The sequence below is a fragment of the Macaca mulatta genome, chromosome X, assembly GCF_049350105.2.
Source record: "Macaca mulatta isolate MMU2019108-1 chromosome X, T2T-MMU8v2.0, whole genome shotgun sequence".
In the NCBI taxonomy this organism is placed as follows: Eukaryota; Metazoa; Chordata; class Mammalia; order Primates; family Cercopithecidae; genus Macaca; species Macaca mulatta.
Window position 1 is genome coordinate 10,996,932 of NC_133426.1, and position 26,238 is coordinate 11,023,169.

Sequence of the window (26,238 nt, forward strand, 5' to 3'; positions counted from 1 at the left end):
TACGTCCTCACCAACACTTATTCTTTGTATTTTTTTTAATCATTACTATCCTGGTGTAAAGTAGTATTCCTTGTGGTTTTGATTTCCATATCCCTGAATGCTAAAGATTTTGAGCATGTTTTCATGTTCTTATTGGATAACTGTATGTATGTTTCATGTGTTCATTGGTCACTCGGAGTTGAATGGGGAGGAGGTGTGGGATGGTATTCAATGGCATAGTGTAGGAATCAGATACAGGAATGATATCCTATAGACCAGTATTATTTTCTTTCTGCTGGCACAATGAATGCTCTAAGGAATTTATGAGTAGCTTTTTAATCTTGAGCCTGGAATTTGTGAGCTAACTATAAATCACTTAACCAAAGCATGATGAAACGCTATTCAACAAAATGCTGAAGGAAGCAGCAAAATTAATAATTAAAGACAACAAATGACTTCAACACCATAACTTTAAAAAACCCCAAACAAAAATAGAACTATAAGTCTTCTGTCCATTGGTCAAAGGTGTTATCACTGGCTCCTGGGTCACAGATTGAGACCTTAGACTGGTTAGTCTGTCAAGCAGAGTTCACTGAAGTGAACATGTGTGTGGGGGTGGGGGCGGTGGGGGGGAAGCAGAATGGAACAGTTTATAACAAAAATCGCAACCAGATTCTCAATACATACAGTGTGGTAAGCATTGTATAAGCTTCACGAGCGAACTACAATATTGGTTATCCTTGCCACAAGTCTGCCAGGGTTTCTTAAAAAGTTGTTGCTCTCAGTGGTGGTTTGCTGGTCTGTAACCGAGAAGGGCAACAAAGTTCCTTCCATGTCCACAGTTTCCTCTTGCTCTGGTTAGTAGCCACAAGCAGCTTATAAGCATAAAACTCTATCCAGGTACAACAGAAGCACCCTTAGCCATAGCTATAATAGGCCCAGGGAGAGGAGGTGACTGATGCAGCAGTTACCCAATCAATAGGGGTCTATGAGGAGGCATGATGGAGGAGTTTTCCCAGTATGGACACTGCTGCCCAAAGTGAAAGTTGTAGAAATTGCTGTTCAGTGGGTGCTTGGAACAGACAGAAGCAGATTTAAAGGTAGTAGGACCACAAAGTAGTCATCCATGAATTCTTCCTACCAGAGTTCACAAGATCTCTGAGGGTGGCAATGCTATGGGTATCCTGGCAATAAAGGATCTCCTATTCTGAGTGTCCAAAAGGCTATAACACAATTTTATCATGTCTTTTTTTTTCTAATTGAGGAAATTGATCATCACACACACACACACACACACACACACACCCTCCAACCCTCACACTGCTTAACTGTTTCTATAACTTCCCCTTGCTCCAATATCCTTACTCTGTGGCCTGTAAGTCCCTGCCATTTTTCTTGACCACCCCATCCATCTCTCTAAAGCCCCGTTCTGCTACTGTTCCCCTTACTCCTTCACTCAGTCTGCTACCTTCTTCACTCATTTGCTTGAACTTGCTATGCCACTTTGTTCCTCAGCATCTTTGCTGAGGAATAAGTTTGCACAAACGATTCCTTCTTTTCTAGAGTGTTTTCCCTATGTTAATCCACCTAATAATCATCAGCCTGTAGGTCTTGGCCTAGTCTTCACTTTTAAAGCATAATAGATATAATAACTAGGGCCACAGACAGGTAGATCCACAGCCTGCAGGGAAGGGGGTAGGGGGTTGTCTCTGGCTTGTACCCCATGATTCACTGTATATCTATGTCAAGTGTTCACTCAGGAGCACAAGCAAGGGCCTGTGGCCACATGCCCTCTGGCCTCTCCAAGTCTTGCTGCCAAGTGCCAGGGCTGGAAAATGGTTGAGGTGGATGACCCCCTGCCACTTCCTCCAAGGTGACACTGTGAAGGTAGAGCAGGACATCCATACTCGGAAGACACAGATTCTCAAGCAAGGAGAGGTGGAAAGAGCCTTTTGTGTACACTTTACTTTTATAACGGATACTGCTGGAATATGGGCAGACTGCAGTGGACTATTTTTAAAGAAAAGGATCTGGTTTTAAATTCATACGTGGTTTTGTGATTTTAAAAGGAAGACTACAAAAAATAGTGTTGTGAAGCAAATAATCACCATCTAATGTGCCTCTTGTTTGTTATACAAATAAAAATTATAACTAAAATAAAACACTTCACACTGACTAGGATGGCTATTATCAAATAGACAAAGCTGGATGTGGTGGCACATGCCCATACTCCCAAGCTGCTCAAAAGATTGAGGTTAGAGGATTCCACAAACCCAGGAGTACAAGACCAGTCTGGGCAACATAGCAAGATGCTGTCTCTAAATATTACTACTACTACTAATAACAAGTACTGGCAAGGATGTGGAGAAACTGGAACCCTCAAATATCATTGTGGGAATGTAAAATGATGCAATCACTTTGGAAAACACTCTGGCAGCTCCTCAAATAGTTAAACATAGAGTTCCCATAATGACCCAGCAATTCTACTCCTACCCACGAGAAGTGAAAGCATACATCCACACAAAACATATACACAAAAGTCCATAGCAGCACTATTCATAAAAGCAGAAAAACTGAAAACACCACAAATGTCCATCACTTGATGAATGAATAAGCAAAGTATGATGTTTCCATACAATGAAATATTATATGGTGATGGAATGAAGTATTAATACATGCTACAACATGGGTGAACCTCGACAATATGCTCAGTGAAAGGAGACAGTCACAAAGGACCGCATATTGTATGATTCCATTTATGTAAAATCTCAAGAACAGGCAAATCCAGAGACAAAAAGCAAATTAATGGTAGTCAGGGGCTCAGAGCAGCATTGGTGGAGGAGATAAAAAGAGAGCGACTGCTAGTGGCATGGAGTTTCTTTTGGGGAAACAAAAATATTCTAAAATTAGCTAGTGGTGATGGTTGTACAACTCTTGAATATACTAAAACCCACTGAATTGTACACTTTAAATGGGTGAATTGTATCATATGTGAATTATATCTCAATAGAGGCTTTAAACAAATGATGCTATACCTTGAGTTTACAGAGCAAGATGTCCCTACATAACTTTGTGTGACCATGTTTGACCACTTAGCAGGAAGGCCTCTCAAGTTAATGAACACATTTCTGGCTCTCACAAGACAGTCTTACTGATTGCTATGAGACTAAAAATCCACAGGAACAGAACCACAGGAACAGAACCATCTGGATGACCCTGATGAGCAAGAGAATGATAAATACAAGTCAGAAAATTTTCAAAAAAGAAGGAAGGAAAAGAAGTTAAAGTGGGAATAGGGTGTTACCACTGTGTTAGAAAAAAAAAAAGAGAGAGAGAGAGAAACAAACAAAAAAATGGGTGAAAAGTTGTTTTTAGTAGAGCCTCTTTAAACAAAGGGAATGCTTTCAACAGTCCCAAGCAAATTTCAGTGTCACATGGTTAAGGCCAAAATATCCCAAAATAAGATGAGGAAGATAAGATTATGGCCCTGTTGCTGTGACTTCATTATGTGGAATATAGATATTGGGCCTGTGTCACCGGTAGACATTATTTAAATATATATATATAGAGATATATATATATCTCACACATACAAATATATATGAAATAAACATATGTTTATATGTTTACGTGTTATATTTATATATGCATATATAATAAACATATAAATATATAAACAAATGAATATATATTTATAGGAAGATAACTTTATTTTAGTATAATTGATACAGAATAAAATTTACCAATTTTATGTGTACAATTCAATGATATTTTAGTAAATGTACCAAATTGTGTAACCATAACTATTAATTCAGTTTTGCAACATTTTTATCAAATTATATGGACAGTCTTGGTGGCTGCTCAGATGTGTTTTTGCTTTTGAATTTAGAAAGTCGAGTTTCTTATAAGTCTGGTGTCTAGTTCAGTGGGATGTTTATGTCTTAACTACAAATGGGTGCTTGGTCAGATTGCTGAATCCTGAACAACTAGCAAAAAATAAAAAGGTGTTTCTCCTCATTTATTACATTTTGAGCTTTCTAACAGGTGGCCTAGAAAGGAAAAAACATATACCATTACTAACATATTTCAAGTTTGATTGTATAATATTGATTTTAATCCTTCATTTGTAAATAAGTACTTTTTAATTATCTTATTAACTCATACTCTAAAACAACTTCATTGAGATGTAATTTACATTCTATAAACTTCATCTGTAAATTTACTGAGTTGGATAATCATCTCCACAATCCAATTTTAGAACATTTTTGTCACTTCAATAACATCCCTGGGGCTCACTGACAGTCACTCTCCTTTCCCAACCACAGCCCCAGGAAACCACTAATCTATTTTCTGTTTCTATGGATTTCTGGAAGGCATTATACTTTCACACACAGATAGAAAAGATATAGCAAAAATATATCTCTCCTTTAAGAAAATCCTATCTCTACACCAGAATTTCAGTGTTTGTGATGCTTATAATTTTTAAGTAATAAATAAAAGTTGCCACAAACGCTATGAAAAACAGTCCCCCAAATGAGAAGTTTCTCTACCATAATATACTATTTTTAAATTTATAATAACCAACTAATAGACAGCACTTTAACACCATGCGATATTTTTCTGATTAAAGCCAAAAGCTACCAATTCTACCCTGCTCCACGACTAACCAGTCTCCCACCAAAAACAAAAATCCAAAACACTTTAGAGCACATATTGTTCATTTTATTTACAGACAAAACTCCTGGTCTTCTTCAAATTTGGATCATAAGCTGAATTAAGCAAGGGAAACTTCCCAAAATGACATCCTATTCTGCAGCTTTTTAGAGCTACGGAAACTTTTCTAGACATTAAATTCTCTTTAAAGATAATCCAGATTTATGTTAGACTAGTTTAAAAACCGCCACTTTTCATAGCAACATGATAATATTGTGGGCATTTCCAAGTTAATTATAGATCTGTCATTTTAAGGAATAATCATTGAGATCTTTTCATTTAATTAATGAAGGGATATTATACAGCTGCAACAAAATAACCTTTTTCTCCTTAGCCACCAATGGAGAGAATTCTTACCATGGTAACTTACAAGTTACCACCATTATGTATACGTATATCATAGTTCTCAAGAAAATATTGTTCCCAAATTGTCTTTTTCTACTAAAGAAATAACCATTGGTCAATATGACAAATATATGACATTGAGTCATTTCCACATAACTCTCCAGCATAACACATCTGTGAAGCTAGACAAATCCTGTTTCAATTTGGGTTTGCCATAAAACACAACACTCTTTTCAGGCCAGTCCATGGACTTCTGATAGCAGCCTTCACAGGCCACAGGTTGTCAGTTTCCAAGTCTAGGATGCTGTGGCTCTCACAAGGGTGCTGACCCAGCTTCTATTTTCAACTGGAATTTCCTCCTCTGGGGTCATTTGATCTCCACCCTCAGCGACATTTTCCTGGTTCTCTGTTCTGTGCCCCAACCTACCCCTTGTTTCAAAACCAAAAAGAATTCCAGGTTCATCCTCCTGCACAGTCCAGTGAGACAAAGACTCATAGACATTATGCTTTCAATCTGGTGGGAGCCATGGATTTTTGAGCTTTGGTGAGACTCTCTTAGAAGACACCAAGGTGACATTTACTCAGGAAGCTGCTGGGCTCTAAGACAAGACCTGCAGGAAATGATAGCGGGAGGCCATGGTGTAGAGCTAAAGCTGTTAAGACGTCTTCATTCAAAGGGTCACAAGAATGTGGAAGAGTCAGCCAAAAGAAACATCACAAAGTGTAAGACAGGGTTACATCCGTTGGCACAACACTGGCTGCATTGGCAGGACCCAGAGATGGCTCACCCCCAGCTCTCGTGGCTGAGTACTCAGCAAGCTACACAGAGTTTAAAGAACCGGAGACTGGTGTTTTTAGAGTCAGCTCCTGGAGACCCTTTATATTCTTGCCTCTGAGGGAGTTCTGGATATAGCAATGTAAAAATCTCAGATACATCCACAAGAAGAACTAGCATTTTAAACCCATGAGTAAATGATACTTTTCTGAGTTTAAGTCTCCCTTTTGCACTGGTAAGAATGGCAATGTTTATGAAAATTATTTTGCCTAGAATAATTGCAAAATAAACCATGAAACAGATACTATTTTTAACATAAAATTTTTAAAACATTTTCCAGTGATGTAGAGATTGGACAAGGCAAATAGTTTTCAAACACTATACTTGCAGATGCATCTTCTTATTCAAGAGGAAGCCTTAGAGTAAAAATTGGAGACTATCCTTTTAAAAAAATGTTTCCCTTAGTGCTACACACATACCCAGTTCTGCATATATACTGGTGAATCAATGAATGTTCACTGATATTTTACCCTTATCTGAAGTATGCCCACCATTCCCCTCCATACCAACAATGTATGTCCCTTTCTTTTGCTTTCATACTGATGTAACAGTAGACCTATCTACAGTGTCTGTGGTAATTTGAGACACAGCATTAGACTAGAGACAGGCAAACTTTTTCTGTAAAGGACCAGACAGTAAACATTTTAGGCTTTACAAGCCGTGCATTTCATTGTAACCAACCACTGAACTCTGCTATTGTAGTGTGAAAGCAGCCAAAGACAATATGTCAACAAATGTACATGGCTGTGTTCCAATAAAACTTTATTTATGAACACTAAAATCTGTATTTCATAAAATGTTCACAAAGCATAAAATATTGTTCTTTTGGTATTTTTTTCAACCATCTAAAAATGTAAAACTGATTCTTAGTTAATAGGAGATGCAAACGCAGGCAGTGATCTGGATTTGGCCTGTGGGCCATAGTTTGTTGACCAGATTTAAGAACTGAGCTACCGTAATATGGCAGACAGTCTACTAGATATGATCATGTACAGAGAAAACTGGAAATATCAAAACAAAACAGGACTTGGCAACTGTTCAATCAAGTTGATATAATAGGGGAAGATATGGTGAAGGTGTTCAAACTTCAAAGAGACAAGATTTTGTGTGTGTACATTAAGTGCATTGCTTTTAATGTAGTTTATCCATTTACATGTCAAAATTGATCAAATTAACAATCTAATTGCCAAACGTTGTCTCTGGTGTGTTTGGCCTAAAGGATTAATATATTTTTCTTTCATTCGTAAATCACCTCATCCTTAATTTCTTCTAGGCTTTGAAATAGTAGCTAAATTCAGAAATCATTTTAAAGTGACACTAGTAAAAAGAAGCATATTAAAAATCTCCATGGAGATGTTGGTCAAGGATACAAAATTTTAGACAGGAGGAGTAAGTTAATATTCCGTGTTCAACATGGTGACTATAGTTAATAACAACGTATTATATACTTCAAAACTGCTAAGACAATAGATTTTAAGTGTTCTCACCACAAAAAATAAGTATGTGAAGTAATGCATACGTTGATTATCTCAATTTAGCCATTCCACAATGCATACATATTTCAAAACATCATATTGTACATCATAAATATATTTAATTTTTAATTGTCAATTTAAAAATAAATTTTTAAAAGTCTCCAGGGAGGTGATTCTGAATGGTTTCTTTTTGATAGTTTGAGGAACCAGAGCTGCTACACACAAGGAAACAGGGACGACTGTCACAATTGTGTTTAAGTTACTATCATTCAGTCTATTTCTATATTCCCTTAATATCTACTCAGTCTATATCCAATCACTGTGGATTTATGGGAACTGATATCAGTGACAGAACCTCAAAATCCTGCTTTTGTCATTTAATTGGGTCATGATGACATAGATATTGACATCCATGACAGAAAGAACTCACTGACGAAATAGAAAAAGAAAATCAGGATAGATTTGTACCTTCTTAAAAATATTGGTATTCTCAGGAGAAATTGATTAAACACCAAGGTAAAGTGAATCAATTCCCCCATCTCTTCATCCCTCATTGCTTCACATCCTTACCACAGCCCCATCATGGAAGGAGTGCATTTCCACACACACTGAAGTTAGGCTTTGACATGTGACTTGCTGTGGCCAATGGCAGGTGGGTGGAGAAAACAGTGTGTCAAATTCCTGCCTATGTCTCAAGAGTCTTCAGTTGATCCCACTTGCTATCTTGTGCCTTTGTCGTTGCTGAACTTCTTTGGGTAGATGCTGCCAGCCTGGGTCCCAGAATAGATACACATGGGACAGAATTGACAGAAGAGCCATGACACTTTGACCTGTGGTTAAACAGCTGCGCTCTGTCTATGTAAGCCAACCCTAGCTGACCCACAGATCCACTAGGATCCGTGATGGTTTTTTTATGCCACTGAATGTCAGAGTAGTTTGTTACACAGCATTAGTGTGGTGATAGCTAACTGATACAAACACACTTCTACATTTTAGACAACACAGCTATAAGATAAAGCACGATTTTGTATGTCTATGTGCATATATGTATGCATGCTAGGAGTTCTATATTTCATTCCTTTCTAATGATACCTTAAATAAAAACGTGCCCTCCCCAACCTGCAGCAGCACAGAAATATCACAGAAGGCCCCATTCTCAAACCAAGGTTCCTCTTAGACCCACTATATGAGCCTTTGATCCTTTACAGATGTTTATGCTTGTTCATAAATACTTTTGGAAAATCCTGGCAAGGGCAGAGTGCCAGCTCTCATGTACCTTTTCCAGGCTGCTGCAAGTTCAATCACATGGTTGTTGGTCCAGAAATGGATGTGCCATTAGAACAGCCATGCAAAGAGGGAGTGTGCCACATTTACACAGGAGATAAACTCTGCCATGTTTCAATCAAAAGCAGTTTGCTAGTGAAAACACAGGAGTTGGAATTATAAAATTACCACAACCCTCAACTAAAAATAACAAACAGGATGTTCTTTATATGGGGATATATATATATATATATTGCTGACAACAAGGACACACCAAAATCCTCTCTGATCTCACTATCAATTCACCTTACTTTCTTCTGTTACGTTTATGGACGCTTTGGGTGTAAATAATCCATGGAGACAGGAATGTTTCTACTATGCGGGAAGAACAGGAGGAAGAATTTAAAATGTGTCATCTTATGGAGACAGTTCAGTGGTAGCCCAGATTCAGGATGAGGGCAGGAGTAGGGTGGGTGTGAATACAAAGGGGTAGCATGGGGGAGTGCTTTTGTGGTGATGGACCAGCTGTGTATCTTGAATGTGGTGGTGGATATGCCAGTCTGTACAGGTAATAAAATTGCACAGAACCACATGCATACTTACATACATAAAAGAACGCATGTAAAAACCTGGTGAAATGTGAATGGGGTCTGTAGTCTAGTTAATAGGATTGTCCCAATGTCAGCTTCCTGGTTTTGATATTGCACTATATTTATTTATACAAGATGTTACCATTGAGGGAAGCTGGATAAGGGTATATGGGACCTCTCAGTACTATTTTTGCAAGTTCTTAGAAGTCTTCAATTATTACAAAATGAAAGGCTTTAAAAAGTATTACCTCAAAGGTATCATCTTAAGCCAATGGCATGTCAACAATCACCCATTGCACAGTGGTTCAAGCATGAGACTTGGCAGTCAAATTAAGAGACAAGGATTTAAATCCCAGCCCCACTACATACTAGCTGTGTGGGCCTGAAACAGACATAAGGTCAATGCTTTGGTTTCCTCATCTTTTAAATGAGGATAATAGGACCTATCTCACAGGGTTATTTTAAGGATTAAGTGAGACAGTATATGTAGAATAAGCAGGACTCATAGAAAGTATTCAATAAATATTGGCTATTATTATTATTATTCTAAGTCAGACTAAATATTTCTGAGAGCTTTAAATCACTGATTAATTTCATTGACACTCAAGTACATACTAAACATCAGGTACATGCTATAAATGGCCAAGCATTGAGTCACACACAATATAGTCCCTGGTTCTGGTCTCTGCCCCTTTGGATTTTCTGGTTCTGTTGTGAATATGGTCTCCAAACAAGTAGGATGGATATTTATGAAAGTGGGTACACAGAAGACTCAAGGAGGTCTTCTGAGTCCTTAAGAATAAGAGGTACTTTCTTAATAAGAGGTACTTAAGAATAAGAGGTACTTTCTGCAGTCAAGGTTGAAATGAGAGTTTTCTCTCTGCTAAAATTTACTGGGGTACAGGGTGGTTAAACTGCATTGCTTAGCTGCAACAATTCCTTGACCAGCAGAGATAAATGAAAATTGCCTTTCAGTCAAGCACAGGTTAGACCCTTTGAGTTGATGTGCAACTTTAAGGGTTAAAACCCTTTACCCATCAACCAGAAAAAGAGCCAAACCAAATCTTCCTTTTTCTTTGTTTGGCAAGTAAATTACATTAGACTATCCTAATGGGCTTAGAGGGAAAAAAAATCTAATTGTAGTCTATATTAATACATTTACATATTTTGAATTATATTAATAAATACTAATACATTTAGACCAGGGCACTTTAATGAACTTTCCAATATTAGATTAATGACAAAATATATGTAGAATATATCACACTCTACTAAATGCCTCAATAGGTTTGTGATATAAAAATCCTTAAAAGCAAGCACACCACATATGGATAGAGCTGGCATGGCACCTGAGTACCTTAAATGTGGTAGTTAAAATAATCTACAGTGTGGAAGAAAGAGATATTTGAAGCAATTTGGGAGTCTTCTATTATACTCAGGAATTTAAGATCTTTCATAAATGTAAGCAAACCCCAAACAAGACTGAAAATGCTTGCAATGATATTTTGTGTTTGTCAACACCGATCCCCCCAGCCCTCAACAAAAACAGGAAATAAAATGTTCTGCCCTTCTCTGTGCTGGTCTTACTGGGTTGGCTGGGTTTGGGCCCAGAAGGAGATGGAGAATAGGGAGACCAAGAAGTCAGAGTATTTACTGTTTCAGTCTATCCCTGCTTCTCCATATTTTGCCCTTGCTGGAGTCTTCTCTGGGCACATTGCCAGCGTCCCTTCCAGCCAAGGCTGCAAGTCAGTGGGCTCTGGTAACACTGGTCCCTCCCTGGTAACAGCTTCTCAGTGTTGCTAATTGCTGGGCGCTCCACCACTCACCGTTGGTTCCCTTAAACCTGTCAACACACTGGCATAGTTCATTCCTCAAATTAAGCCTTTTGAGTGATTTATCTGTTTCCTGTTTGGATCCTGATCAACACAAAGCCCTTGACTGTGAATCAGTAGCTAATGTGGGAGGATGCCTTAACTTTTGAGATAAAAGTTAAGACCATGCTTTACATTTTGCTCAGACCATCAAAATGGCATCTTAACATGAATGGAACTGTTGAAAGTCATGTGCATAGATACCCACAGAAATAATACTATGTGTTATGTTACCATTTTCAAATTATTCTAGCAAACTCAATGTTCCATACCCTTGCTAAACTATTATGCCTCTGTGCGTCTAATTAATATGGCATCATCAAGCTAGGAACCTAGAGCAATGTCCAGGGATTTGTGCCTATGTGGAGAGGCACACACCTGGCACAGAGATGCTTGGCAAATATGGAGCCCACGTGCTCCACAAGCTGGTGAGATGCTTTTAGCCTCTGTATTGCACTTGGACTGGCTTATACATTTCTTTGCCAGATATTTTGGTCAACTGTAGAAAGGGGTCATTCAAAAATATGTTAAAAGTTTATTCATCTAAACTACTTCTGTTGCTGTTGCCATGGCAACTTTTCCCTAAAGCCACAACTCCAAATTCTTCTAAAATTGTTATTTCAGAAATCTAATTTAGCTGACATCCCAAACACTCAAATTTTACTATAAGATTTTTCATGTTAGAAAAGTTCTAAGAAAATGACAAGTATCCAAAAAGAAGAGGAGAAAAAGCCTGACAGGTTTTCATTTGAAAGGGTCATGGCATCTTTCAAGGAAATTGGAAGTGGAAGAGTCCTCAGTAACTGTATTTGAATGAAAAAAAAATTTGGCTTATATTTTGTATATGTTTCTTGTATTGAAAAGTATCCCATATTCACATCCAAGTAGTCACCACAAAGATAGTGAAAGCCGTACCACATAATGACTGGTGGGAGTCCTTGTTGCATCACTGGCTCTACCTTTAAGTTTTTAAGTATTCAGGGTATATTTAAGAATAAAATAAATCAGAAAAATTGGTCTTTTGAAAATAAGGTTAGAATGAGAAAACTTGAGAACAGAATGTACATTAAAAGATATTAGATTAATTAACTGTGTTTGTAAACAGTGGTCTCAGTCCAAAATTTGGCAAGCACCCAAGACCTTTAAATCTATCCCCACCCTCCCCATCAACTCGTAACTCACAATCTAAAACAGACCATGCTAATGGACATTCAGTGACATGGGCAGGAGTTAAGAAAGGGCTCTGCAATTCAATTGAAGGAGAATAGGTAGGCCACAAACCCACCTGCCACCCTGGGCTGCTCCGGAGATTTTGAACCCTGATGGGATTGAGAGAAAAACACTGGGAGTCGCAGTTTCCCTCCCTCTTTCCTTTGGCTTTTCTTTCAGCACCTCTTCCCTTTCCCCCAGAGCAGGCCAGTCCACCTCATTATCCTCAAGGAGTAGGGACAGAAGCAGGCACTCTAGTTTCTCACTTTCATACAGATGCAGATCCCACATCCACACACTAAGGCTGCTGAGCACTCCACACATCCCCATTTGGAGATTATAACTTCTAATTTTAGGCCCACGACTAACACATTTGTTAAACGGGTATTCTGGCTAAATCAGAATAGAGGTGGCAAATTAGGCAAGACTGTTAGAAGGTCATAAAGGAAGAAGTTAGCTAATGTCTGACATGAGAGAGAAGACAGTAAACATTTTTTAACCCAAGATTAGGAAGGGCATCGGCATTGAGGAGTGAAGAAACAAAAAGCCCAAGATGCTGAGGCTTCTGGAAGGACCACCAACACCCTCTCCAGAGTAATCCCCACACAGTATGAAACACACTGTTCATAACCGTGACTCACAGCCAGAGAAGCTCACTCACATTTTCTCACCTCTATCTCTCAAAACCCAAGAAACTACGAATAATGTATTTTAGAAAGTGCCATACAAAATTGTTCTCAAAAACATTTAAGATTTTGGTGTCTACTGAGATGCAATTAAGTCAGGGTTTCTCTATCTCAGCACTATTGACATTTGAGGCTGGACAACTCCTTGTTGGGTTGTATTGTGCTTTGTAGGATGTTCAGGAACATGTCGGGTCTCTACTTAATATATGCCAGTGGCAATCCCTGCCAGTTATGATAACCAAAAATGCCTCCAGACATTGCCCAAGGTCCCTCTGGTTCAGAACCACTGGTCGATTTTACCTAGAATATGGATACTGAGGGACATATTGCCAGACGACATTACATAGAGGAAGTATTTCTATACCTTTTGTATCATTAGAGAGTTTGGCTGAAATGAACACTAGGTGGTAAAACAAAGGACCTCTCTGAAAACTTGTACTAGATTATCTCAGAGTCAGCTGAGGTAAAGTATTGTATTGCACTTTCTGAATCTACTTTGCTGCTGATCCTACATTTTATAGGGGCTGCTTGACTACTTGAGTAGTAAGTGGTTCACCGTGTAAATTAATCAGTGTTTGCCAAACACACCTGATATTGGAACCACCCCCAAAGCTTTTTCAAAGGATTGATTCCAAGTCTGGTCCTTAGAGATTCTCATTTAGTAAGAATTCAGTGAAACCCTAAAGCTAATTTTTAGTCTTGTCTCTCCCTCAGACCTCAGACATCAACTAATAAAGGGTTAAGTTTGGAAACTCCTAGCGTAACCTACGGAAAAATACACAGACAGCCAGATTCATGTTCTCATAAATATTTATTGTGTGCCTACCCTGTGCCAGGACCTGCTCTAGGCAGTGGAAAGACAGTGGGAAAGGATCATTGGGTCTTTGCCCTGAATAAACTTACACACTAGTCAGAGGAGACAGACAAACAATGAATATATAACATAATACCAAGTGGTGATGTGAACAATGAGGGAGGTGGCTAGTGTGATCCAGGGTAACTGAGTGGGCTCAGAAAACACTTCAGAGAAAGCAGTCAGGAAAGGTGACATTTTCCTGCAATTTGAAGGATGTAAAAAATAGTCTACCACACAGAGGACATTCCAGGCAGAAGGGACAGCAAGTACAAAGGCTTGGGGCAGAAAAGAATTGGTCACATCTGAGGAACAGAAAGGGCACAGATGTAGCCAGGCAATGATAAGCTTGTGGAGTGGGGTGTGGTATGAGGCAGGGAAGATCATGTAAGGAGCACTTGGAAGGTCAAGGTCATGGATGAAGCTGTTATTCTAAATGGAATAGAAACCAACCAAAGAGCTTAAGCACTGAAATGTCACTATTTCACTACTTTTAAAAAGATTGCACTGGCCATAGGGATAGCCAACCATTCACTGAGATGGGAAAGTCTGAGAATGAAACAGGTGACAGGGAAGTGAGGAATCAAGAACCCAGTGAAGACTTTGTATGACTGGACAATAACTTCACAACCAAGTTGAGAGTCAAGTGTGTGTGGTCCAGGGTTATCACAGTGTGGGAACAGGAAGAGTAAATAATAAAAGTTCATCACCAGAAAGGACCAGGCAAAGAGTGGTAATTGTTTTCAAATGATTGGCAGATATGTCTGCTGTGTAACATCCAACAGGAATATGATTCTTTATCAATTAGTAGTGGTACTTCATGAGTGGTTTGAAGGAGGGGAGATGTAGCTTCCTAAGATGATGGGGCTTCTACACCAAAGAGGCCTCATCCAGGAAAATGTCTGCATGCAGTAGAAAAGTAAGCATGCTGGGTTGGGGGTGGGAGTAGAAAAGGTATCTACGATTAGTAGAGGTGTTAATTCAGAGGATTAAATAATCTCTCACTTATTTGTAAGTTGAAAAAATTTTGCTTTTATGAGGAGACAAATGACAAGCAGAGTGATATAAAAATGGTTTTATAAAAGTAAGTTCTGGGCCATGCCACAGGTCAGTATAAGTTCTGCTGAGTTTCCTAAGATGTCTACACTGTTTGCACTGATGGATGATAACTGATTCATATCAGCACAGGCCTGCAACGGCGCCCAGTTCTGGGCATCTTCAGAATTACTAGAGTATTCAATACCACTCGATTATTAAGCAAACTTAATGACTTCAAAGTCTTTGAAAATTGAATGTTCACAGAAAACAAACTTGGAAACTTTCATAATAAGACCTTAACCATTCTATGTGAAAACAGGTTATCTGTCAGGGTAAGCAGCTTGGCACTTCTGGTGAGTTCCTTAGGAAGGGGTTAACTGGAGCAAGGGCACAGTCAGCATCTGATTACAAGGCTGCGGTCAAAAGCACAGATGGTGTGGTGACCCGCACCAAACAGGAAGTGACATCAGCAGCAGAGGAGCTCAGACTAGACCAGTACAAGGGAGGAGAATGAGCAGCTTAGGACCTCAAAAACTAGCTCTCAACTACTAGATTCATGAAGTCATTCAACACATATCTACTGAGCACCTACTGTGCTTTCAGCACTCTGCTAGGTGCCCAGGTGACAGCAGGGATAAGACACACATAGTACTACTCCCAGCAAGTTTTCAACCTGCCAGTGAGAGAGAAGTGAATGATGTCAGTCCAGGGATTCCTGATGGTGACTGTATAATGGACATTGATTTGCTTCTCTCTGCCCCACTTGAGGGTTAAGACAGGTTGGGGCACCAGGAGAGAAAAGCTTGAGCCTTCTAAGGTCCCCAGTAAGTCACCAGGCCAAGGTTTTAATCCAGATTTTTTTTAATGTCTTTCAGAAAGACATAAAGATATGGCATTGAACTTAATGGATACTTAAATTTTTAGTTTTTGTCTACACTAGTCAAATTAAAGAGCTATTTGGCCATGGCAATTTGACAATATAGATAGTCACATGAAGTCACTGAAGGTCCAACATTTGGTTGTTGGTTTATTACTGTGGCAAAGTGGATTGCAGAGGGATGATTAGGTTTGACTATCCTGATTGTCTAAATGACTCAGAAAAGCACTACAGGATCAGGGCACCTGGTTAAAGCTTTCAGTTCTGTCAGCAGCGACACATGTGCTGCCTTGAATTCTACTGCTCTGAGCTTAGATTTCTTCAATCAGGAAATAGAAAACCTGCATAAGGCAGCAATTGGATTCGAGACTGAAATTGACCTAGACTGTGTTCAGATATTTTGCAATCTGTATAAGACAATAACGAGGGAAATATTATTATGATTATTTGATTATTATATAAACTTCTAGAGCTTCTCTAGAAGTGCTGCCAGAAAGTCATTGATTCATTCATGTCATCCTCATCCTTCATACTCTATCACTTCTTTATCCCATCCAAACTAAGTCTGATGGGTTCTATGTTCTAAGCATCTCTCCAATACACCAACTGCTCTCAACCTCCTGCCCAACTGCCACCCTAGCATCAGTCATCTTCTCGAATCTCTCCCAGGCCCGAATACCAGGATGCACTCTAGCTCCTCCTCATCCTGACTCCATGCTGGGATCATGGCAGGCTTCTGAAAATGTAAATCTGATTCAGTCACCAAAAGGCATCAAGGACAACACCCAGCTGGAAGGACGGAGTCACCATAACCTGAATGTGGGAAAACTGTGGGAGGAAATTTTTTGAGGACAACATTAGCTGCTAACACACATTTTTTCTGTGTGTGATGATAAAGCAAGAAGACAGCTGTACTATACTTTGAAAATGTCTGATTATATAAATGGAGGATGTTCTTGTCTAGTTAATTGCATTTTGCTTTCTGTGACCATTATGACCATTTAAAAAGATGAGTGAGATATCCGTAGCAACTCCTAACATTTTCACTATCTAATTGTCTCTTTGGAAAATTGACCAAATACCTGGAATACGATAGGCATTCAACAAATGTTTATTGAATGAATCAAATGTGAGCCACTGACCTCTTATATGCAGTCTCACCTTGGACAAATTAAAAAGCACTGAAGGGACCATTAGATACTTATCCCTGAATTATATTTCAGAGGAGGCAGGAGGTATTAGGGACACATGGAGGGTCATTCATGTCAAGGAAGACAGACCCCAAAAAACCCAAGATCACAGGAAAATGCACAGTGGGACAAAACCATGTTGAGCAAAGTAAGTGGAATATTTGTGCTAAAAGGCAAAACAAGCTCTGGAATTATCAAAACCCAAATGAGGGAAGTAAACAAAAGTGCAGCGTTAGAATAGATATTATACCACCAAGGGTTATACTAATATGAAAAACAATGGGTCACACTTAATAAAGAACATTCTCTGGACATGTGACTGATTCAGAGCTGCTGCTTTATCATCCTAAAGTATGCATAGGAAACTTCAGAGAGCCCGGGTGACTTATTCCAACCTGGAATCCCAATAAATTCCCTCTGGAATCTTCCTTTTTATAGTCTTAAATCAGAATATACATACATGATAATCTGCACTGGAATAAAGGGCTAATTCATCAGCAGTCTTCAGAGCCCCAAAGGGGACATTAGCATCGGCGTGACTCTTCAGTTTATGATTTTAGAAAAATGAGACAGCTGAATTAAAATCATAATTTTAAAATATTTTTGTAATACATTTACATAATTGAGGCAATAACCATTCATTGAATGAATAGATTGTTTTAAATTTAAGGAGCCCATTCTCACCTTTCCTCCCCCACCCCTACTCTTGTAAATGGAAAAGACCTCAGATCATGAATCAAAGGGTACCAACACACAGTTCAAAATCTGGAAAAGGTAGTGGGGTGGAGATGTTGAATGGGCACAATGAGCACAGACTCTACCTCTTTCAGTGCAAAGCAACCTCTGTTGAAAAGTGGTTATCCTTTAAACCACTTTAAAAGGCAAATCACCACTGAGCCACTAGTGTCTCCAAGACATAAGAACGAGCATTAGTAACTTACAAGTATCTCATTTGGTGTTTCAAGGCAAGTAACTATAGAAAAACCAAAGAAAGAGCTATCACAGGTTCCTGGAACGTTTGCCTGGGAAGGTATCTTAACAATTTCCTAATTCAGGCCTTCATTTTTCCAGTGGAGGAAAGTGAAGTGTACGAGGTATGCAATTTGCCCAATGACCCTGCAATTAATCCAGGAGCCCCCAGGTGACACCAGGAACCAACTGGAGCAGCTCCAGGATGCCCAAGTCCACCACCCCTGTCCACCTTGACTCCTTTTTTCAAAAAAAAAAAAAAAAAAAAAACACACATTTTCTTTTTTTTTTTATGTTGGGGATTGGATTTTGGAAGACACAAATTCCAGACAGTTAACTGTCTTTGCCTTATTATAAATATTAATGATTCTTGTCAACTTTCTGCCTGCTTCTCTCCAATTTTTAAAGTTGGCAGTCAGAACGTCCAGTCTCAACAGTGCAAATCAATTCAAGGAAAACTCAGTAAATTAGCAGATGACAGAACAACTGCAGTGTCTCATCTCAAAACGACACATCTCACAAGTGGAAAATCAATGTCTGAAGACTGGAGTAAGGTAAACCTTCTCTCTGCCCCCTTCCTGGAGGGGGCATTTCAAATTTTTAGAAGTAGTAGTCATTCCTCGGAAACAACTTTCCTTTTTGCCTTCTTTCCTTTCTTTTCTCTCTCTCAAAAATATACTCAATCTAGTATCTGGATTTGTCGGTCGTTAACCTTGAAATCTTGACTCCTTCAAAGAAGGCAAATCCCATGAGTTTTCTCTCTGTTGTATTTCCTGCAGTACCTGCAGCACCTAGCGCAGTCCCTGGCACACAGTAGGTCCCCAGTAAATCTTTGTATCAACAGGGAGAACAGAAGACACCATAAGGGAGGGAGAAGGTATGACAGAACAGCCCCTGGTATTTTCTTGTATTAGCGTGCAACATTAATGATAATGTGCAACATTCTGTCCCGTCACAAAATAAGAGGGAAATGCACTCCCTTTCCAAGGAGTGAAACGGCTGCACCCCAATGCTCCCGGCAGCATTTCTTTTGCAAGTCCACTCGCCACACACTGAGATCATGAAGCAGCCCTGCCTCCTGTCCAGTCTTATTCTCGTCCTTTCAACATATCTGACTGAAGGCTGAATGAGCGACCTAGGCCTAACCCCAGGAACCCCATTTGTCAGCCTTTGTCAGCGGGGCGGTGGCAGAGTCCAGCCCCGGTCCCGGATGCAGTGACCACAGCGTTGGGGCAAAGAAACACTGAATCCAGGGTTGGGGCTCCCCGTACCTTCTAAAAGATTTCAGGAAGCGCCACTGAGTGAGCAGGTGGCACTTCGGGGTGACGTACCCGACCACCCGCCACCCCCTCAGCTGTGGACCTGCGTGGACCTGCGGGGAGCCCCGACTACCATCGCCCCTCGCAGTCCCCACCTGGGGCGGCCCAGTGGCGCCCCCTGTGTCTTCTGCATGCGTCAGGACACTCACCGCGTAGTGCAGCTGGGGCTTCTCGCCGCGGTACACCGGGTGCCCCATGTTGCCTCCGGGAGGAGTGGCACGCCTTGGGCTCAGCCTGGGGTCACGGTGTCTCTCTGAGTTCCCCGTACTTCACTGCCATCCCGGGGCAGCCCCGGGGCGAGAGCCCTGCTCCGTGCGTGCCGAGTGCTATGCAAAGCGCCCCTGACACAGCGTCCCGCCGCAGAGCCGGTGGGGACCTGGAGAAGGCGGCGCAAAGTGGGAGGGGGAAGAGGAGGAGGAGGAGGGAGCGGCCGAGTCTGATGCGATGGGCGGGCGTTTAATTCCTTCCGCTCCTGGCTGGTCCCTGCGGCAGCCACCGCTGACAGCTGTTGGGGGGTTGCGGAGGCCGAACGCGCCCACGACAGGTGTCAGGCCGGCCGGCACGCCTGCCTCCTGCTACCCTACCCTCCCCGGACCCGTGGGACCCCGGCTGCTGAGGCGGGGACTGCCAAACCTTTCAATGCCAGTGAGAGGGAGAACTTGGGTTTCCAAGAAAGAGAGACTTTAACTTTGAAGGAGGTGTGGGCCTGACAGTGGAAGGAGATTCAGAGCCTTCTCCTGGGAGGGCAGAGTTTCCCTTTCTAGAAAGCCTTCTTCTGTTACAGTCTCAAATGCGGGGACCCTTGGAGAGGGCAGGACTGACAGGAACCAAGTCATGCTACCCAGGGGAACTGCTGAGGGGACAAGGCTGTGAGGGATGCTGGTCACCTAGGGCTAACCGAGTTCCAGGAGGGGCTTGCAGGACACATACTGTAGGTTCATAATAACCCTTAAAACTGGTCTCTGCTCTGAAATTGCCTCATGGAAACCTGTACTTTTAAAACACCTTGGAGAAGATCACAGAGTTCCCTCCACAGCCTTGTCATTCTGTAATTTACGTCCAGCCTCCCACAAGTTGAACCCAGACAAAAGCCAGGCCTGGGGCCAGAGTAGAGACTCCAGATTCATGAAATCAATCAATGCAAGCCCCAGAGGGGTGGCTACGAAGTGGGAGATGTGTTTGGGGGTAGCTTGTGCCAATTTGTCAGGGTCCCACTGTACTGAACCAGCTGAATGACTCTCCACTTGCTCTGTGTAAGAGGAGGAGGGAGGAAAGTTGGATGTGGCCCCTGAATTTCAGCCCTTACAATTTAGTTGAATGAACCATGTAACATTTTAAAACAATTCGCAGCATAATTGTAATTAGCAGTGGGAATGTGAAGCCAGAGGTGCAAGTGACCTGAGGAATCTACCATTAGATAGTCCCATGATGGTTTATCCACTTGGAAAACTGTATGGTTATATCTGCTAAACTCAATCATAGGCCTATCCTCTGATCCAGCAAATTCCACCCCTAGATATATAAAGTACAATAATCTCATCATATACAAGAATGTTCATACTGTCTTGAGGCATAATTGCCCCAAATAAAAGCGATCCAAATGTACACCAACTGGTGCATGACAAACCAACTATAGTCTGTGCACATGATGGAATACTACTCAGCAATAAAAAGGAAAATGCTACTGATGCACAGAACAAATGAATTAATCTCACAAACATTATGTTGGGAAAAAGAAACCAGACACAAGTGTACATACTGTAAGATTTCACTTATTTATTCTGCAACTGAAATTCAAATGTTTAAGTACAATAGGCAAATGGAATCCATGGTGATAGGTGTCATAATAGTGGTTACCAAAGGGGGAAGGTGGTATTGACTAGGAAGGTGGTACAAGGGAACCTTCTAGGGTGCTGGAAATGATCTATATCTTGATCTGTATGGCAGCTACTGGAGTATACCCATATGTAAACTTTCACTGAGCAGTACAGTTCAGACTAGTATAATTTACACCCTTCACTATGTGTATTTTATACTGCAAACATAAAAAATAAAAATAAATTTAAAATCAATCCCTTGCCAAACCCAGGAACTTCCAGTGTTGCCTGTCTTATGAGAAAGTCAATTGAACTATTTGCCCAAGTCTCTCGTTCTCCCGCACTATTTGCCCAAGTCTCTCGTTCTCCCGCGGTCTGACCTACCCAAGTCTCCTTTCTTCTGCTTTGTGAGAGAAATGAGCATGCCCATTCATCTTGGAGGCCTTCCCTGCTCTGCGACATGTCCAGGCAGAGCTGGAAAAATGACACACTGAAGTTCCCTCTACTTTCACTCTGTTCTGCTGCTAAAAGCAACCTTTAGAGGAAAGTCATCAAAGACCCTTAGAATAAGACAGAGAACCAGCTTGAGCTTCACCATCTGGCATCTTTCAGAGAACTGCAGCCAGGGCAGCCTGATGGGGGCATGTGTATACAGATGTAATTCAGTGGCCTAGACAAGCCCCAGTTTAGGGACTTTCACTTCACTGTGGTCTATTCAGAAAGATGAACACTCCAGCCTTAGAACTTTTTCTTCTGTCACACTTGCCTTTAAGCCCCTGAAGCTAAAAATCCCTTTCCCTACAAACACTATTTAATTATTAATCTATTTAAACAACACAAGGTGAATCCCTGGGTCTTTAAAACCTTAACCATAGCCTTTTGATCATTACCCCTGAGTAAGTCACCTCTTAAAACTGGGTCATCCTAGATTTGGTTTATATTCTTTCTTTGAAAAATGTAGTAAGTCACTAAATGACATTCTTGTAAGCCAAAAATACTCCATCATCCCCACACTGTGTACTTACATTTTAGGAATGACTTCTGCCTTCTAGCATTATTTATTGCTAAAGTGTCATAGCTAAGTTGGAGTAAAATGTTCAAGTGCAATAGGGTTGTTTTTTCTCTGTGTTTGAAGAGTTTTGTGAGATTGGGCAAAGCACTTAAAGAAATGATCAGTTCATGCTGCAAGACTCTTAAATCACCTTGGAATGAATCATCCACCTCCTTCAATTCTTAGTCCAATTGTTTAAGGCTCAAAGCTCCAGAAGGGATGTAGAAGATCATGCAGAACTCTAAGAAGTCTGTTCAATCTTAAACAATTTGAATTTCACACATTATTATTTCATTTAAATATATTTCAGGGTATATTTAAAACACTACTCTAATCAAAATTTCTTATTTGCATACCTGTACTTCCAAGTATCCTTCCCATGTTATTTGTTCACTTGGTCATGATTCAACAAATAATATTTTACATTTAACATTTTTATTTGTATAAATGTATGGGGTAGCAGTATAATTTCATTACATGGATAGATTGTGTAGTAATGAAGTCAGAGCTTTTAGGGTATCCATCACCAGAAGAATGTACATTTTGCCCATTAAGTAATTTACCATCATCCACCCCCACTGTCCTTCTGAGTGTCCATTGTCTATCATTCCACACTTTATAAATATTTCTAAGTGTATACTATGCACAGGTATTGTTCTAAGTCAACTAAACTGTATATTGACATGGCATGTGGTTTCAGAATGCATGTTTGATCCTTTGGGGGTAATGGAGAGAGAGAAAAAGGAGCAAGAAGCACATAAAACCTCACTTCAGAGGAGGCTAAAGTTCACCCAATTTGTTGGTTAAGAGCCTGCTAGGCTAATGTTATTCTTTGTTTAGTTTTTTTTTCTTTTTTAAAAAAATAAATTTATCAGATATTTATAATTCACCCCAGAAAGGACTTAAAAATAATCTGTATGAGTTACTCTACTAGCACCTTTAAGAGAAAATGTGCCCTGCTAACTGTGGAATTTCCACGTCTTCCTGTCCCTAAACGTTACAGCATTTCCAGAACTGAATGCTGCCCTTTCTGCCAGAGCATTTAAATTAAAATCCTTGTTTGCATTTATTCTGCCTGCCTATAGGCTGAGTTAAAATTTTCCACAGTTAATGCCAATGCAAGGGGATTACTTTTTTCAGAAAAACTTTACCCAAATCTGTGAAAGCAAATTCAACTTCATAGTGTAGGAAGAGCTGAGGGCCCATCTGAGTATTAAAAATCACTTCAGATGGCAGGACAGGCCCTTCTTGGAGGCCCAGCCCCACCATTATTAACAGAGTTGCTATGAGATCCTCTTAGATGGGTAACCCCTCCCCCAAACCCAGTGCCCACACTATGCCATCCTATTGCCCTGCTAATCTAGCCTCTAGAGCCCTAGAGTATTTTTAACATTTTGAAATGGAAAAATCATAGCATATAATGTGCAGCTTAATGAATTGTTACAAAACATTCACCTGTCTAACCTTCACTGAGGTCAAAAATTAGAATATTGCTAGTACCCTAGACCCCCATGTCCCTTGGCTGTACTTCCCTCCCCCATCCCAGTGGTAGACACTGTCATGACTTCACTTCTTCACTTCCTTTCTCCAGCAGGGTTTCTCAACTCCAACACTCTTGACATTTGGGAACCAATCATTCTTTGTGGTAGAGCCTGACATTGCAGAATGTTTCGCATCACCCCCAGCCTCTACCCACTATATGCCAGTATTATTCCCCCTACACCAATTGTGGTAACCAAAGATGACTCTAGACATTGCAGATGTCCCCCAGGGAGTGGGGAAAGGCATAATCACTCCTGGTTGAAATCCACTGCTTTTTAGGAAGTCAGGCATCCATAAATATTAGAGCTCAGTGTTGCCTGTTTCCTAACTTTATATAAACAGATTCGTAAGTATGCTTTTATTGTAGCTGACTTCTTTTGCTCAACATTCTGTTTCTAAGGCTCATTCATGTTGCTGTATGTAGCTGTTGTTTGTTCATTCCCATTGCTGTCTAGTACTCATTATATGTGTTTATTACTATTTATCTTTGTAACTGTTGATGGACATTTATGTGCCTTTCAATCTTGGACTACTGAAAACCACACTGCTTAAACATCATTATACATATCTCCTTGTGCATATGTGCATGCATTTTTATAGGGTACAAACCCAGGAATATAACTGCTGGGTCATAGGCATGCATATCTTCAACTTTACTAGACAATGCCTAACAGTTTTCCAAACTGTATTAATTAGAATCTTTATTTACACTATTGTATAAACAGACTGAACACAGTTTATATGAAGACTGAACACAGTTTAGAGTTGTCTCTTTTTAAAGTTTTTTCATAGAGCTACAGAGATGAAATTAAGGAAATCAAAGTCCAGGATCAGAAAGGAGAGTTGGAGTAGCAGCTTAAGGCCCTCCTCATCTGAAATCATGTGTCTCCTGTAAGTGAAGAACCTACCAGCCCTGCTAGGGCCCTGGCATTGGCAATGACAAGGCTGACTTCACCCATACTCACAGACAGGAGCAATGAATACACCGAATGTGCTTTTGAGGGAGGATATCTCATTAGGCAGAATTTCAGCAAACTGGGGGTAAAATCTCAGCCTGACAACTGTAAACATATATGCCATTTCAGGAATTATCATTTTGCTCTACAGCCATAATTTCTTCCCACCCTGTTAACCCTTCCAGGGATGTAGAGATAGAAGAAATTATAAGGAAGAATGAAGGTCCTCATTCTTTTTTCCAGGTAAGTTTAGGGAGACAACCCCCAGCCTGAAGACAGCTGGGCTGAAGAGCAGTGAAGGAAGAATTCCTGGTGTTTCCAAAAATGGTGCCTGGAGCTGTGGTCACATAGGAGAGATGGAGAAGAGAGAGGAGAACATCCTGGCACAGCATAGTACCATTGTCTTTGGCTTCAAATCCTAGTACGAAGAATATCATAAATACATGCATCAACTGGAGTCAAGAATATGATAATCTGAAAATTCAGGGAAAGAAAACAAGCAAGGAAGGGTGAGGAAAAAAGAATGACCATTACAGTAGGTTCTATTTGGTATTATTGGCTTATCTTGTTTTTGCCATTTTGATATTTTCACTGAAGAATTTCTACTCTATGCCACACAACCAGAGAGGGTATCCTTAAAAAGTACCTAAAAAGAGACATTTCTTATATGTTCAATTAAAGGGTCATTAGGCAAAAAGGAGAGGCCGCAATTTCTCCAGCTATGACTTCCCAAATAACCGTCTGGGAATTAAGAAATGATTTTTCATTTATATCCATAATCAAATGTTAGTCTATTGCCTTCATTCCTCTGATCATAATCTCCTTTCTTCTGCACAGTTGCACAGTGTTTCAGTTGTCTAAACCCTGCAGAATTCCCATGACAACGCCAACACTGCAGGTGCTAGAATTGTTGTTTGAAATGGTAACAATTCCACTATTCATTAAGCACCTACGTCACAGGCTCAACTAGATGCTTTGCAAACATCTGGATCCGCAAAACAACCCGGAAGGAAAGTATGATTATCTTAATTTTATTTATGAGGGTAATTAACTTGTTTTGCACATCTAATAAATGGTGGAGTTGCGATGTAAATGGTAGTTGACCCCAATCTCTTTGCAGGCCATTCCAGTATGTTTCAAGGTAGAGATTCTTTTTGACAAGTCAGACCCATTCATTAGATTGCTGGTGTCACATCCACACCTCCTAGGCCAGTGATTCTCAACAGGGGAAATTTTGCCACTGAGAAGAAACTTGGCAATATCTGAAGCTATCTTTGGCTGCCACAACTGCAGGGGAAGGGTGTCACTTGCATCCAGTGGGTGGAGACCAGAGATGCTGCTAAACATCCTGCGCTGCACAGGACAGCCTTCACAACAAAGAATGTTCTGGTCCCAAATGTCTAGAGTGCCAAGGTGGAGAAACCTTTCACAGACATAAGGAATTCATCCTTCAATAATTTCCACTTAGCAGTGCCTCTCACACTAACAACACATTTTCTTTCAGTGAAGTAGGTCTTGCACCACCCAAGAAAACAAAGAGAAAGTTCTCCAGAGCAGAAGAGTAGAACTGAGCCCTGGGTCTCCACCCATCGTTGAAGACTCATACACAAGTGGGTCTCCACGCAACATGGTGTGCTGTTAAAAGGCTAACAGACTGGGT

The 26,238-nt window shown here is 40.3% G+C and overlaps 1 protein-coding gene across 2 annotated transcripts in view; it reads right to left on the reverse strand.

Moving 5' to 3' along the window:
* The window catches only part of ARHGAP6 (Rho GTPase activating protein 6), a 546,930-nt gene that overhangs the window by 278,277 nt on the left and 242,415 nt on the right, over positions 1-26,238 (reverse strand). Inside the window, exon 1 of one of the 2 annotated variants that reach the window (XM_015126934.3) lies at positions 19,362-19,609. The exons of the other annotated variant lie outside the window; for it this stretch is intronic. Coding sequence (XP_014982420.3) covers positions 19,362-19,409 — 48 coding nt within the window. The 5' untranslated portion in view covers positions 19,410-19,609. Of the gene's footprint in view, positions 1-19,361; positions 19,610-26,238 lie in introns of those variants that run through there. 2 annotated transcript variants of the gene reach the window in all.